At 30.5% G+C, this 15,915-nt stretch overlaps 1 protein-coding gene across 1 annotated transcript in view; it reads right to left on the reverse strand.

Annotated features, from left to right (window-relative positions):
• Window positions 1–15,915, reverse strand: part of LOC145292193 (cilia- and flagella-associated protein 65-like) — a 2,765,874-nt gene that overhangs the window by 1,490,814 nt on the left and 1,259,145 nt on the right. Inside the window, exon 20 of the mRNA XM_080138498.1 lies at window positions 2,108–2,246. Within this exon, the coding sequence (XP_079994624.1) occupies window positions 2,108–2,246 (139 nt within the window). The remainder of the gene's footprint in view (window positions 1–2,107; window positions 2,247–15,915) is intronic.

The following is a 15,915-nucleotide window of genomic DNA, read 5'->3' on the forward strand; positions in this document are numbered from 1 at the left end:
AACAATATATATATATATATATATATATATTAGGTACGGGCAAAATGGGTGGACAAAGATAGGGGGCCCTAGTTTTGAAAGCCGATTCATCATAATATTTTTTTGTAGGTTTTCGACTACTTTTTGATTGTATTTGAAAGATTCAAGACTAAACTTAATTTCCAAAAGGGAAAAAACATTTGTACACGTGAAAAAAAAAAAAAAAAGAGTTATGAAAAATGTTTTCACAGAAAGCTAACCAATTCAGCTAAATTTTGAAGTAAAATAAATTCATTGTAAAAATCCTTTAACAGATAAATTATTAGTTTTCTGAGCCTATTTCAAAGATAATTAGTAAAGTCCTAAGATATTGAATTAAATAAAAAAAAAAACACCGTATTTGTACAAAACATAAATTAATTAGCAAAAAAAAACCGAGTGATTTTGTTGTTCACAAAATGCAACGAACTAAAGTTTTGTAAACACAGAATATATGGAAGCCCAAAATTTTAGTAAGTCGAAAGACTGTAAAAATGACGTCACGTAATTAAAAGGGAGAAAGGGGGGGTTGCTAGTTTCCTTTTTTCCTAGACGTGCATCAGTACATTCCTATTCTGAACAGGTGTATAATTTTTTCCATTTTTTAATTGAATTATTTTTCTACGTTCATGTTTTTAAATTAATTTTTTAAAAAAATTATTGTTCAATATTATATAAAAATTATGTTATGTCGACAGTTTCACATTCTTTCAAGCAAGGGAAATATTAAAATCTTACATATAAAAATGATGCGAAACCTGTAATTTAAAAAAACAAGTAGAAGTATTTTTCGCCATTATAATTTTTTTGTGTGAAAATATTAAATAAACAATGCTTAATTCAATGATAATATCGGTAGTTCGAGAAATTCATTTTTCTTCAAGTTATATCGAATTCATTAATACAGACTTTAGAGGCTTTTATTGTAATGTTCCTGCAAAAGTTAAATTCTTTTTTTAATTGTTATATTTTACGATGCTTTATTTTCATAAAAAAAAGCAAAAATAAATTCCTTTAATTTTTTTATTACTGAAAACCATAACTTTAGTAAAAGTATTTTTTGTTTAAACAAAATAATACATTTCCACTAAGATTTAAATAAAAATAATGTGTTCACTATATCCCGTGATCATTATTTGATAGATACTGAAAATTTCATTAAAATTGGTAAATTTCCTGATTTTTGGTGATTTTTTAAGTAAACAGAGGGGTAAAAATGTTTATTAATGTTGAGCATTAGCATTCATTTTGCACGTACCTAATATATATATAATGAGGACTGGTTTCTTCTGTGGAAAGCAACCATTTATTAGGTTGATGATTAGATGAGGACTTCTGGTTTTAATCGAATATTTGTCAGAAACATTAGCATGTCCAGATTCGTGACTGTGTAAATTTGTTTATATCAATAAAAATATATTTTGCTCTTCTTTTAGTGAATACTCTTAACGACCTCGTTAAATTTATTATTTATCACTCATATATATATATATATATATATATATATATATATGTGTGTGTGGACTCACCCATCTATTTCAATATATGAGGTTCCGCCACAACAATTAAGTTGTTTAGAAATCCACATAGATGATTCGTTTATAGTAGTGAAGGCTTTGTGTAGAACCAACCACACTTTTTTGCTATTACTGCAAATCTTTGTTGATGCAGATGACTGCCATAAGACAGAGCCTATTAGAGTTTTTCCTTCTCCTAGATGCATGCCTTAACAAAATCTGGGGGTGCATCTCTCTCAGTGAATTAATGCACTCCCAGATACCAAGCGGGAAATTTCTACAACTCAACACGGTACATAGGGCACATAGCCTTCCCAAATGGTCACTCATCTAGTACTGGCCAAGCTCATCGTTGCTTAACTTTGGTGATCTGACGAGAACCAGTGTGTCAAGTGATTGTGCTGTACAATATATGTATATATAAGAGAGAGATGTATAGCATACATATCCAGATAAATGCACCTATATATTTCATTACTTTTATGTCTGTATTTGATGGGTGAGTTATTTTTATATTTGTTTGTTATGCATGAAGATAGGCATAAATATAATTGCAATGCAGCATAACTTACCTGAGAACGTTTGCTTGTATAGTTGAATTTAACATTCAAAACCTGGTCGTATGATTTCTTCTCCTTTGGGGAGAATCGAGCAACAAATATTTGATGTCCACTTTGAATTAGTCCTCGGTTCGGCTTTATACAAAACGTCCTATAAAACAAAAAGTGTAAACATATAGAAAAATTTAATATTTTAAATAAAAAATATAATAAAATTATAAAAATGCAAATAACTATAATTTCCGCCTGAAAAGCGAAATGCAACAACTGATAAATTCAGATGAACATCTGCAAATAACATTGTCAGCTGCCATGTTAAACCCCATTTTAAAACCTACTTATTTATTTGCACCTTCACACAAAACATCATCACCAGTTTCATATCATGCATGGATCAATTCTATCAGTCTCCCGTATATATTCACATACATACATACATATTCTTTGAAAAAAATAGCAATATCTGTATTATCGAAAATAAAGATAAATGTACCTTCCTACAATTTGACATTGTGAATTTCTATCCATCTATATCTGAATAACTCTTCAAGATCGCTATAGAGTTTTCCTAGATATATAGCAACATATCCAAGGATTAAGTCAACATTACCAAAAAATGTAGATCATGTTTAATCAATAATGATGAACAATAAGTAAAAGTTAAAACACCATAAATGAACTCAAAGTTCAATCACCCTCCCATCAATCATAAAACATATTCTTAGTTCTACCGAACCTAGGCTAAGCAATAATTCTAGCAAGGAAAATGTATTTAAGTTCAACAACATTTATGACACAGCTCTAAAAATAGTGGGTGTAATAATATCGAAATTAAATATAAATAAGACATGAATAATCATAAAAAATAAAAATAGGAGAAAGGAAAATGTAATCTGGTTTACACCACTCTATAAACATTTCCTCATGATCAATCGCTTGGATAAAGTATTCAATAAAAATAACCGAAAACTATCATAAACTTCCTATAAAAACGTAGAAGTGATAATTAAAGCACGCAATAACAAAATATAAAATCAGAGCAGTAAAGAAAAAATAACAAAATGCATAAAAAGTGACCAATAGATCATCAATACAAATAACATGAAGAATAACGAAAATATAACCATTAGAAATAGTAAAAGCTATAACTCTAATAGAAATCGATAAAATAAAAATAAGAAAATTAATAACGGAGAGAAAACCTGTAACCATGGAATCTGTGAACTTTGTTCCTTGTACAATAAATGCCTAATAAATAAACATTGTCATGCAACAGTATTTGCCAAAGAAAAATAGAATAACAAGAAGTATTACTGGGGTATGACCTCCCTAAATTAAAAATCAATACGTGTAGATACTTAAAAACCCCATGTATATTATGTTTGAATGAAAAGTTTTAAATACTAAACTTTAAAGATTCTCAGGATTTTCTTAATTTCTTATACAATATTAGGTATGTGTATATGATTATATATTTGTATGTGCAACTTTCACTCCCAAACTAAGTAACCGATCATTATGAATTTATTTTTAATTTTATTAGATACTATCGAGAATCGAAATCATCTAACAAATGTATAAAATAATAGAGTTCTCTAAAATTTCAATTTCTTCCGGATATATTAGAGGGCGAAATAGGGGTGGGCAGGAGAAACAAAAGGTAATATAGTGTTATAAGCATAATTAAAACAACATGGTAGTGTTCTTTATTTAACCTCGAGCAACATCGAGTTATCATGCTAGTATATATACGCGTGTGTGTGTGTAAGATGGAAACTATTTTTCATATTTTTCTCATCTATCCCATGAAATATTGTTTCCAACAAACTTCATCAAAAAGATTTTTCTTCGGTAGACACGTCAAGCAGAACCAGAAACAGAAGAAATCAAAGCTACCAATTGTGAAGTGAAATTTTATATAAGGCAAATTTTGACAGTGAATTTCAAAGCGACAATTTTATCAGAATATCACTTTTAGTGACAGAGATTTATTATAACGTTGAGACTGTAATTGATCACACAACGCGATTTAGCTAAAAGCAAAATAGTTTTCAATGAGTTTATACACGGAGAAATTTATTTCTCGAATGTCTATCATCGATTGTGTCTTAGCGATTATTATTGCAATCTCGCCAAGTTCAATGTAAATAGAAAAAAATCTCATTTCATTTTCATTAAAACGAATTAATGATTTATTAGCATTTGTTAATTGTTTTAGAGCAATGAAAAATAATGAAATTAATTCAATTACAGTGAAATGTTTATAATACGAATTGTATATATTCCTACTTATAAGGCTGACCAGAGTAATATTCTTACTTAGACTTGGGAACTACCATGTCCTGCGACGCATGAGGTAATCAAAGTAAACCATTGTTTTCTATATGAAACTAGATCAACAGCATCCTGTTTCTTCTTGTTGCGATCAAATATCTCTTGATTGTCTGTTTCTAGTTCATTTTTTGTTTTTCTCTTCTTTTTCCACGAGGTGTCCGTACTGTCCGTTGGAGCATTTGATTGGCAATTCTCTCTGGGGGCCGAACTTTGTTTATATCGGTTATTACCTCTTGAATTAAACATAAAACTAGTTGGTAACTCTCGTATGAACACAGGGTTAAGAAATAAGATTGTAATTTGTCCTCTTTTATTCACTGGACATAGAACGAACTGCTCTTGCCTTGGTTCCATCCTCTAACAGAAAAATAAGGGGTAAATCTATTGTTTCAGGCTCAACACATGTATTCCTTTTACTCTCGGAAGCAGTGGTTTCAACTTTTTTTTTACATGGCTGCACACTATTGAGTTTTAAAAATTTTCGTAGCAGACCAATCACAAAAAGTACATATTTTCTGTCTGTATCTCTTGTTTATTGTAATACAACATTTAAACTATGCTAGGGAAAAATCCAGCAATCAGTTCAATTGTTGAATCTTAAAACTACAAATGATTATTCTTTTAATTTATTTCATAGTTCATACAACTAATAAAAGTTAGGATACATTCATTTGAGAAATAATCTGTACTACTACTGTATAAAATTAGATTAGTTTGAAATTAACTTTTGTCATCCAAGCTGTGTATTTAGAAATCATTTTGCTATCGAAATTTGGTCTGAATTATTCAGCACCGATGTTGATTTCTGATACTTTGAAAAACTTCTGATATTCCGATTAATCGTCCCACCACTAATATAAACCATAACATAGCGAATCAATTAGTATGCATAAAATATTTAGATTTAAAAAATTTAACGATTTGGAATTGATCGATGTCATTATAATTAAGAAATTACATGTCTTCATTAAGCAAAATAAAATTAAATGGCTTTTAGCTATTATCTCTTTGGAACATACCAATAATCATTCTGCTTCAAACTAATGTGCTACGGTACAGTGGATGATAACCACAGAGCTAAAGAAATAATATATATATATATATATATATATATATATATATATATATATATATATTATATATAGCAATAAGCCTGAAGAATCCTAGAGTGGATGAAACGCGGAATATTCTGTGTAGCTTAATCGCCATATATATTTTATAACTTACTAACTAGCTCTACCCACGTATTGAAGTAAATACTTAAAGTTTACGCATAAATTTATACTTTCGTATATTAATTTATATGAGTAAATGAAGTAGCTATATATATATATATATATATATATATATACAACTAATGTATTTACTTCTATGTTTAATATATGTAAAGTATCTGATTTACGGTTTTCATAATTTATATAGAAAAACTATTAATAAATTTTTTGTCTTCTTCACCGCGGGCTTGTTAACATCTTTTATTTGCAACATGGGCATGCCAGCCAAAGTAACACATGACCATATTAAGTAACTTTATGCATGCACAGAATTTTAATGTAAATTCTTCACCCACGCATTATCCATCTAGGAAAAGTAGAATATCAAATATTTTTTTCCAATTCCTTCCCGTTTATAAAGACACTGAAAAGCTCATTCATATTTCGAGTCTTTCATGGTGGTCCTACAACGAAAAAGCAAGGACTCATGGCACATTGGATAAAGTATTTGGTGAAATTCAGTTGTAAGTTACACTCTTTTGGGGTAGAAGGTTCAATCCTCAGTGAGGGCGAAACTTAAAATACAATATATATATATATATAAAACAATAGGCATATGTATCTGTGTGTGTCTGCATAAAATATTTAACCGATAAACTCTTAAAACACTAGTCACATAACTAAAATTAACTGGAATTAGTAATCGTACACTAAAGATGGTTTATAACGAGTCAAACCTTTGTTTTGATGGATGAATAATGCGTACAGAAATATGTCTGCAAGTTTAAATGTAAAATGTTCATTTCAACTTGACAACATATGTCTATTACTTTTGCGCATACGCAAATTCATTTATAGCTAGAATTAGTTTAATTTTAAATATTTTATATCTGTTGATAGCTCAAACGATATGGAATGCAGCTGGAACTCCAAATGTTTTGGTTTCGACTCTAGCTGACGGCACCAAAATCTTTTGAAATCATTTTAAGTGTATTTTACGACAGTGCAAAGCCGAGCACCTCCTACCCACTAGTAACAAATAATTTGTGGCTTTGTATAAAGATGAAAGTAAAAAGGGGAATAATTTGGAAGACATATCTGAATTGTTGAGAACATTCATAAAACACACAATGCTTTTGCACGATGATGATACTCACTCTCATCTTGTCAAATATGATCGAGCAAATAAGAATATACTATGTTCATTTCGTGTACAAATTTTCAACGAACACTTCAGAAAATATTTTGGCAATGTACTTTTGGAAGGTCAAAAAGTGAAATTGAACGTTTGCTCTGTGAGCAACGAATAAAAATTTTAACCAGCTGTGCAATAGTTGCGAAAAAGAATAAGACTTGATGCGATTTAAGAAGTTATAGCTTTTTTATGCATAGAGTCTAAAAGATTTTAAAGATGATTTTGAAATAACACAAAAGCGTTCATATATTTTAAGAAAAAACATAGCAACTACATGTTAAAATATATGTTATAATATTTTTGAACAGAAAAATACACTTTTAATAGTAGGAAACTATAGACTATCTACTGCTAAGTTTAAGATAAATATGACTAGGATTGACTGACATTTCCTAACTTGAGATGTTAGTTAAAAAATTATATATATATATATATATATATATATATATATATATATATATATATATATATATATATATATATATATATATTGGTATTTTCCCTTCAAGGTATTAGGTGAAAGAACGTTTCACTGTACTTTTTGTGGAATCTATGTCTCTCGAAATTACTTTCTGACATTTCTCTTCATTCATTAATTAAAATAAGTCAGAACATTTTCATTTTAAATACATATAGTTTTTATTTTAATTAAATATATGGATACGTTCTTCAGAAAAGAAAAATGGAGACTGAGCATATGAGTTTTAGTATCATATTTTTTTTTTATTATTTTATATGCAGATATGTTCTTCATGAAAAGAGAAATATAGAGAGATAAAGGAAAAGCACATTTCTCCCATTCCTAGGAATGAACAAAAGTCACCAGCTAGTTGTAATCTGTTTCCGATTACATGTCTCCTTGCATCACTATATTTCTCATCTTCTGACCCCAATGAATCTTTTCTATTTTGCATTATTACAGAGTAGAACGATAAAGTTGTCACCCTAAAGAAAACAACACTAGATCTTCATTTTAAAACGTTTATTGAAAAAATTAATTCAGCAGACAGATTTACTAAAATTCAAAATGATAATGGGGTAGGTAAGAGAGTGGCCGCTTATCAATGTTCAAAGGCCACACGTGGATAAGGGTTAATGAGCGTTTAGCAGAAGGTGAAACAACACCATGATGATCGGTAATGGCAAAACTTGTGTAGCGTTTGATTATTTAAAAATAACGACAGAACAAGAAATTATTTACATGAGATGTGGACCAAAGGTTAGGTAGGACCATGGAAAGAAAACACAGAACACAGATTAGGTGTAAGAAAAATATATTAACCTACAGATTACAAGGATAGAATAAAGAGTAAGCGGAGCTTACTATCTGGTGGTGTCCATTATGAGAAGTCGCACATGCTGCATATTGCTGGTACTCCTGCTGTTTCTATGGTATTATGATACTGCTCCCTGAGAGGGTTATTTCACATCGTAATATAGTACTGGAAGAATCCACAATGCAGATAAGTTTAGGTCTCACAACAACATGAGATTTGAAAACGACCATATTATAGTCATCTTGGAAGTAGCCTCATGGTATTGTGCTCTGCAGGTAAACAGTCTTTGGAAAGAAGCTGTACCCATGAAATTTTCAATACTTTATATAACAAATATTTGTCATAGAAACTGCATTTGTATTATTGTTGGCCTAAAATACAGGGAATACAAAATTGCTGGATGATTATTTTACATCATATCAACTATCTCTGATTTATTTCATGCTGAATTCAATCATTTTGGTAAAAGATTTTAAGTTAACTTCTTAATATTTACAAATATTAATGATGTAAAGTTCTGTGTAATTTTGGAATATTAACTTGTATTTATCTACAGTTATTTTGATTTTATGAAAGCCACTATAGCGTTTTATTATTAAAAGTGACTTTATGAATTTTCTCAACAACATTATATAGAAGAACTATAAGTAAAGTAATGAAAAGGCATTGAAACAACTTTTAGTATTGATATAATTTGCTATTTCCATTTGCTTTAATTCAATCAAAACGTATATATTTAAAAAAATAACTGCAAATAATATCGAGTAACAATCTAAAACAACATCTAAAACAAATAAATTGATTTGCAATTTTTGCGAACCTGCTCCATCTGCAATGAAACCCACCATGCACGTCTGACGAAGCAAATACATCCCGAAATATAGCATCACGGACACACCACCTGAACGCCTGACGCAAGTAAAAACATCCTACTTGTAAAATATTGTATAAGAAATAAATATGCATATTTGTATGGTTATACATGGACACATGAATTGGATGGATAAAAGTGAAACTACATAGCTGGTTCCACTATTATATCTTAAGTTGCACCAATTTGAGTCTATCCGTCGCACCTTTGCATTGTTCTGCCTTCTATAAATTTAAATTTATGCACATTAAACAATGTTTCACACAAATTACTTCAACTTATTATCACTTAGATACCATATTTTATGGAAATTATATTTATTTATTGATGTAGATAAGCATTTTTTATACATGTACAGAACAAAAGTAATCTTTTTAAAGAATTTCATCAAATCAATATCTGATATATACATGTAAAATAAAATTTATCCAATGTGTTTGATTTTTCCCAAACGATAACTGATTTATAATGCATTAATCGGCATCCATCAATCAATGATAACTTATGTATATTCCTGCTCTCATCTTTTAAAACGAGGAGTTGCTAAGAATACGCTCTCCAGTCTTGATAAAACTGTCTTCAAAATCTAGTGGCCAAGAACTTTTTCATTTCTGTAATTACTCTTTCTCAAAGAGAAGTTGCAATCTATCTCTGCTCTATCATTATTTTCATTGCAGGTGCTCGACTGAGTTTTAATTCATGCCCCCCCTCTGCAAAACATTTGCAACAAATACTCGTCTAGCTACAACTATTAATAATTTCCCTTACTCTCCATCTGTGCCTAAAACTAAACGACAATTCCATGAGCAAAGTTTCTTTCCTAGAACTGTTTATCTATGAAACACGACACTGTGAGGCTGCTTCCCAGCTGACTATAACACGGTTATTTTCAAGTCTAATGTAAATAAGTTATTCTTGAGTCGTACTATTAAATAATCGAACCCTATCTAAGTTCTATCATTACCGATTATCACAACGTTGACTCACCATCTACCCGACACTGATTAACTCTTAGTATCAAATGATCTTTTGGCCTTGACAAGCAGTGACACGTCATAGTAAAAATACTTCTTTTCATTTCTATATCGTGTTTATTTTTTATAGATATCTGGTAGGAATACAGATCCCATACTCTTATTAAAAAAAACAGTACAAAATGAATGTGACCATTGGATTCTTTGCAAAGGTTTCTTTTAGAAAAGTTCTGATTGACCTTTGGTATTGGGCCTTGTTTTCGATTACATCTCATGGACAGACAAACAGGCAGACAGAGACACATTTATATTATTTCTAGTGTACTCCAATTATTTCCGTCAGATAATACAAGTATTTCCCATTATGAGCTAAAAGAAGATTCCAGAAAAATCTCATTTAAATTTTCTTATGTTGCATAAATATAAGCCAATCTAAAAGATAATGCTTAACACAGAAATTCGATGAATGAACATATTCTATATTTTCATTGAAGGAAATTAAGCCATAATGCAGCATTTAAATTTAATATTTCAATAAAACGTTTTCCCAAACAGATTTTGACAAAGATAATAAAAAGAAAACATAAAACGATAAGGTTGCTTAGCAACAGTGGCTTTTATCTTCCAACCTCTTTAAAACACTCTTTCATCACAACCATAAATATTTTATACTTACATTACCCTTAAAATAAGAAAGTAATATTTCCGAACCTAAAAATTTCTCTCTCTATTGGCATGAGATTTTTAACCAAGGAAAACTATAATCTAACAGCAAACAACATATTGACTTACAAGCCAACATATGCAAGAGAAATCGATTCTGCAAGAAAAATTCGGAAATTCGATAAAAAATATGAAACCTTTTCAAACTGCAGTTACATTTTGTTGAGTATTATTATAAGTACATAATTCTATACATATCCATATCCTTATTCTTTATTCGTGTTATAGTGTATGTTACCAAGACCGAAGAGGTTCTAGGGTTGAAAAGCTTCTCAAAAGAGGAAAGTTTCTCTGCTCAGTTTGTGGAAAAAGATTTGGATGTAATTCAATCTTTGTCATACTTGTAAACATTGGATACATAAGTAGGGCAGTGAAATTACTGTAACATTGTCTGGCTCCACCATCAAATCACAAAGCCAAGACATGTATGGATACTGACGACTCACGTGCCGAGTTTATGTTGCATTAGCATTTTAAGCAGTGACATCACAGAATGAAATGCATATATTGGTATTAAGATCGGAAGGAAGGAAAGAGAAGAAAAAGGAAAAGATGCATGACGATTTGAAAAATATGCTCGATAAGAACGCAAGTCTCATATTCCAACTAGATTTTTAAAAGCGAGCTGTTTGACCTGTGGGTCCCAAGGAGATTTATGGCAACACCCAACCTCAGCTGATTCTAGTTAGAAACGAAGAGCTGCTATCTAACTAGTAAATGGAAAGAAAGAGCGGACATACTGTGTTGTGTTGCAAATATATGTCAGCAACTTGTGTGTGAAACCGAACAGAAATAACATTTTCTTTCACCTAAAAAAGGTTTGTATTAAAGTTTTATTTTCCTTTGCGACTTTGTTTCTACATACGCTTTGGTTCATTTTCAAGATCAGAACAACATTATATTACTATCAGGTTGAGAGAGGATAACCAGTTTATTTTTCATGGGAATAGCTCCAGAAAAGGCATGAAGCCACGTTATGTAAATAATTAACAAGAATAAAAGATGATTATAATAACCGCATTAATTTTTTAGGACTAGTCTCAGAATATGATTAACGCTTTCTTCATGCATTGCCTCTAGAAAACACAGGAAGAATCTTTTGCTCTGTGGCTTCCAACTCAAGAACTGTCTACCAAGAACCAGTCAACTCCCGACAAAAAAGTAATCTCAGCATGTTCAAATATGGGAGAACACATAGTACTGAGTTTTATTGTGTATATCTAGATTGCCAGAGCATAGAATTATGCGAATAATAATTTCTAAGATGTCTTATGTCAGATAAGGCCAGAGCTACATTGATCCATTTATCAATGACATGCAAAGTTTATGGATCAATTGAAGCCTACAGACCCTATCGAAGAGGTTATCGTCTTAAACCAAAGGTTCTCAACCGGGAGTAAATTTACTCCTAGAGGGTAAAAATTATATAGTCGTGGGTAAATAATTGAAGTACCTCATAATTTAAAAATAATTATTTCTTTTCATATTCTGTCATGTCTAAGAAATGTAATATAAATTAACTTCATAATTTTCTATTAAGAAAATGTTTGATTTTCTGTATTTTTTGATACGAATGTATGAAACTATTTTCACACAAAACCTAAAGTCCTAAACAATAATATAAAGATTCTTTTTGACCTTCTTGTTTTTCAGTCACTTAATAATGGCTATGATTTTTTTGTAGGACAATAGGAGGTAAATGGAGAAATACATAAAGCCGAGGGGGTCAATGATGGAGGAAAATTCGACAATGGCTGTCTTAAGCAATCTCTGGCCAAAAGAATTAAAGTTATAAGTATGCAATCTTTGCTTCATTTTAAAATAATTTATCTTAGAAGCTGCCAATTCCTTCAAGATATCTTAAGAACAATGTTGTGAACGGTTATTACAATTTTAATTCCGCAAAAAATTTACAATGGAATTGAATTAAATAATCTTAGAAACTGCTGTGATGATAAATAAATTTAATGGTTAAAATTCCAAGACGCGAAGGAGTTACAACGACCAAGTGAACTGTTACCATAACAGCAACGGCGACAGCGAAGAGAAAAACAATTAAAATATATTTAAAATTTAGAAACAACGTGACCAGCGTTTCTTTGAGAAAAAGTTAACCGTTAAGAATTTGAAACGCTAATCAGTGGCAGAAAAGGTCTTAAGAATGATAGACATCTATGCAACTCTGCTGGTAAGAAGAAGATAAAACCACGAGAAATATGAAAAGGAAAAACATATTTGTCGTCGACCAGCGTAAAACTAAAGGTTGGTTTATCTTTTACTCTTTTCATTTGTCAATTATAAAGACATATCGGATCACTATAAGAGAACTATTAAATACGAAAATTCAGAAATTTCGCTAGAGCTTGGTAAAAAAAATATATATTGCCCGAAAGAAAGAAAAACAAGCAAAATAAATAAACGGGAAAATCGACCAGAGTAACCTCCCTTGATATATTATAAAAAGACATAAAAGAAAAATTATGGTGAAAGGGACTCCACTCTGTAAATTATCTTTGGTATAAACTTGTCTTTCTCTCTTTTTTTTACTGAGAGTTTGGTATGCTTGACAAATCTATACATATACAAAAAAAAAGACAAGAGAAAGAAAAAAGGGAAAAGATAAGAACGACTTATGAACTTAAATATATATTATCTTTTGAAATTTGTATATATTACCTATTCGTTCTTTGATTCTGTTCATTAAAATAAAAAAGGATATATATATATATGTGTGTGTGTGTGTGTGTTTAATTGATTATCTTTTCATGTTAAAAATATATGTTGAAACTTCTCTGACCTACCATTTGTTACAGCGACAAACAGACGATTGTTAAATAAATCTAACTATATATCTGAAAGAACAGATAATTGTTATCCCCATTTAAAATGCTCTTTTTGATAGAGGAGGGCAATTAAATACGGACTGGCATGCAGCTCCTCGCGTCCTCCTACACAATCTGAGAAAAAAAAATTTAAGTTAATTTATAATAAAGCTAACCTCAGAAGGGGCACGTCACACTGCCAATTCCATCAATATATCTTAACAATGTTGTAAACGATTATTACAATTTTAAGGAATTTAATTCCACAAAAAATTTGCAATGGAATTGGATTAAATAATTTTGATTTTCAATAAAATCTCAAAATATTTACGGATAATTTAATATATTAAAATCAGTTTCAGGATTAATAGAGTGCGTAACAGCTGACTAGAAGATGATACAACAGTACTATAATACTATCTTTGCCGAAAAAAGTTTAAAAGCTAGATGTCTAACATAAGTGCCAGCTTAACTATTGCCATTTTCTTTTCTCTTTATCAGTGTTTAGCAAGAACTAATTCTCAGCTGATTTCTTTGCGTGCATCTATTTCTTTATCAAAGGAACTTGAATTCTGTCTGTGTTTTGTTGCCTTTTCACAAAGGCTAGACATTATATAAGATGGTTTAAAGTAGCTAATCTCACACTTTGATAGATACAAAAATTGATAGTGTCGCTAACACTTCATAACACTTCATCACTTATTGATTACTAGGCATCACTAAAATCAGGAAATTTGATTCCTCTCCTTGTTCTTTTCCTTCAGAGTATGAGATACTGCATGGCAATGCTGGGTGTTATTGCTTATATATATATATATATATATATATATATATATATATATATATATATATATATATATATATATATATGAGGTAGTAATTATGAAATGAAAATTAAAAACAAAAAGGGAAAATATGAAATAGTGGATAAAAAGATAACTAAATAGTAGAAAAGAGGATACAAACATCATCTATGCCAGAATAATATATTTTTGTCTATTCATTCAGCCATATTTATTTGGTAAAAGTAAGATTTATTAATTAACTTAAGCTTGGAAGAGAATCAAAGAAGGGAAGCAGATGTGAGAGGTGACGTAGTGGTTTGAGTATTATCAATGCCCATGGTCAAACAATTAATGAAATTATCTTGGTTAAGTTTTAATGATGTGTTTGTGTCCTTCTTTCTGCTAGACTATGCCTTGATTATCCACTATTCCAAAAACTAATTTTCCATGTATGTATGCATATATATATATATATATATATATATATATATATATATATATATATATATATATATATATATATATATTAAATATAAGTATCCACTGACATGTTTCGTCGTCATATAACTCATCAGTGTGGCTGAAACTAGCGATATTCGAAAATAGGATCCCAAAGTCTGGAGCCTGAAGCTCTAATATTTAGTCACTTTCTGCCAGCAATGAGTGCATTGTCTTTCTTGTGGATATGATTTATTTTACCTGTGTTACTTTTGAGTAGAAAGCACTTCACTTAAATGCTAATTGGGAATAAATTTGAAAACCCATGTAGTGCTTTGAACTCGAAAGTATAGCAGTCAATATAAACAATTAAATGATATCTATAAAAAAAAGGCACAATCAAGTTGACACACTGGTTCTCGCCAGATCCCCAAAGTTAAACAATGATGGGCCTGGCCAATACCATATGGGTAACCATTTGGGAAGGTTAGGTGTTGTATGTACCGCACTGAGTCGTAGAAATTTTCAGGTTGGTATCTGGGGGAGTGCTTAACTCACTGCGGGAGATGCACCCCCGAATCAAGATGGAAAGCAATGGGAAATGGTCTTTACTTATCTTCCTGAGATTACCATGGCTCTAAAATTTGGAGACCTGTAGTCACCGATGCTGGTAAAACAGCAGCAATGTTGTTTCTGCTGATGATGATGCTGATAAAAAGGTAATTATTAGTAGGGATTGCCTTAGTGGTAAAGCTTCAAACTCTGGTGTCTTGCTTTCGAATCCTGATAGGTTCAGTTGTACTGAGGAGTGGTATGATCAGAAAACACATCTCTCTCTCTCTCTCTCTCTCTCTATATATATATATATATATATAGGGGGGCATCACATCGATGAGGGATATTATTCTCAATAAGCATTAGATAATGCTTGCTTCTAAAAGTATTGCAGGTAAAATAAACAAATTAAACGTGCACACATACACACACACACGTACGCGCTCGTATCTTACCCCTTACTCAACGACAATTAACACAAGAATTCAAGGAAATTAAGTGCCTATAAATTATGTATATGTATATATATATATATATATGCACTCACATCAAATGGCATTCTTTGTGAAAATTGATGGAACTTCAAATCGCTATTTGCAAAACATAATAGAAAGGCTTTAAAAAGATTTCCA

This window comes from Euprymna scolopes, chromosome 13 (assembly GCF_053919585.1).
Source record: "Euprymna scolopes isolate OS-2025 chromosome 13, ASM5391958v1, whole genome shotgun sequence".
NCBI classification, from domain to species: domain Eukaryota; kingdom Metazoa; phylum Mollusca; class Cephalopoda; order Sepiida; family Sepiolidae; genus Euprymna; species Euprymna scolopes.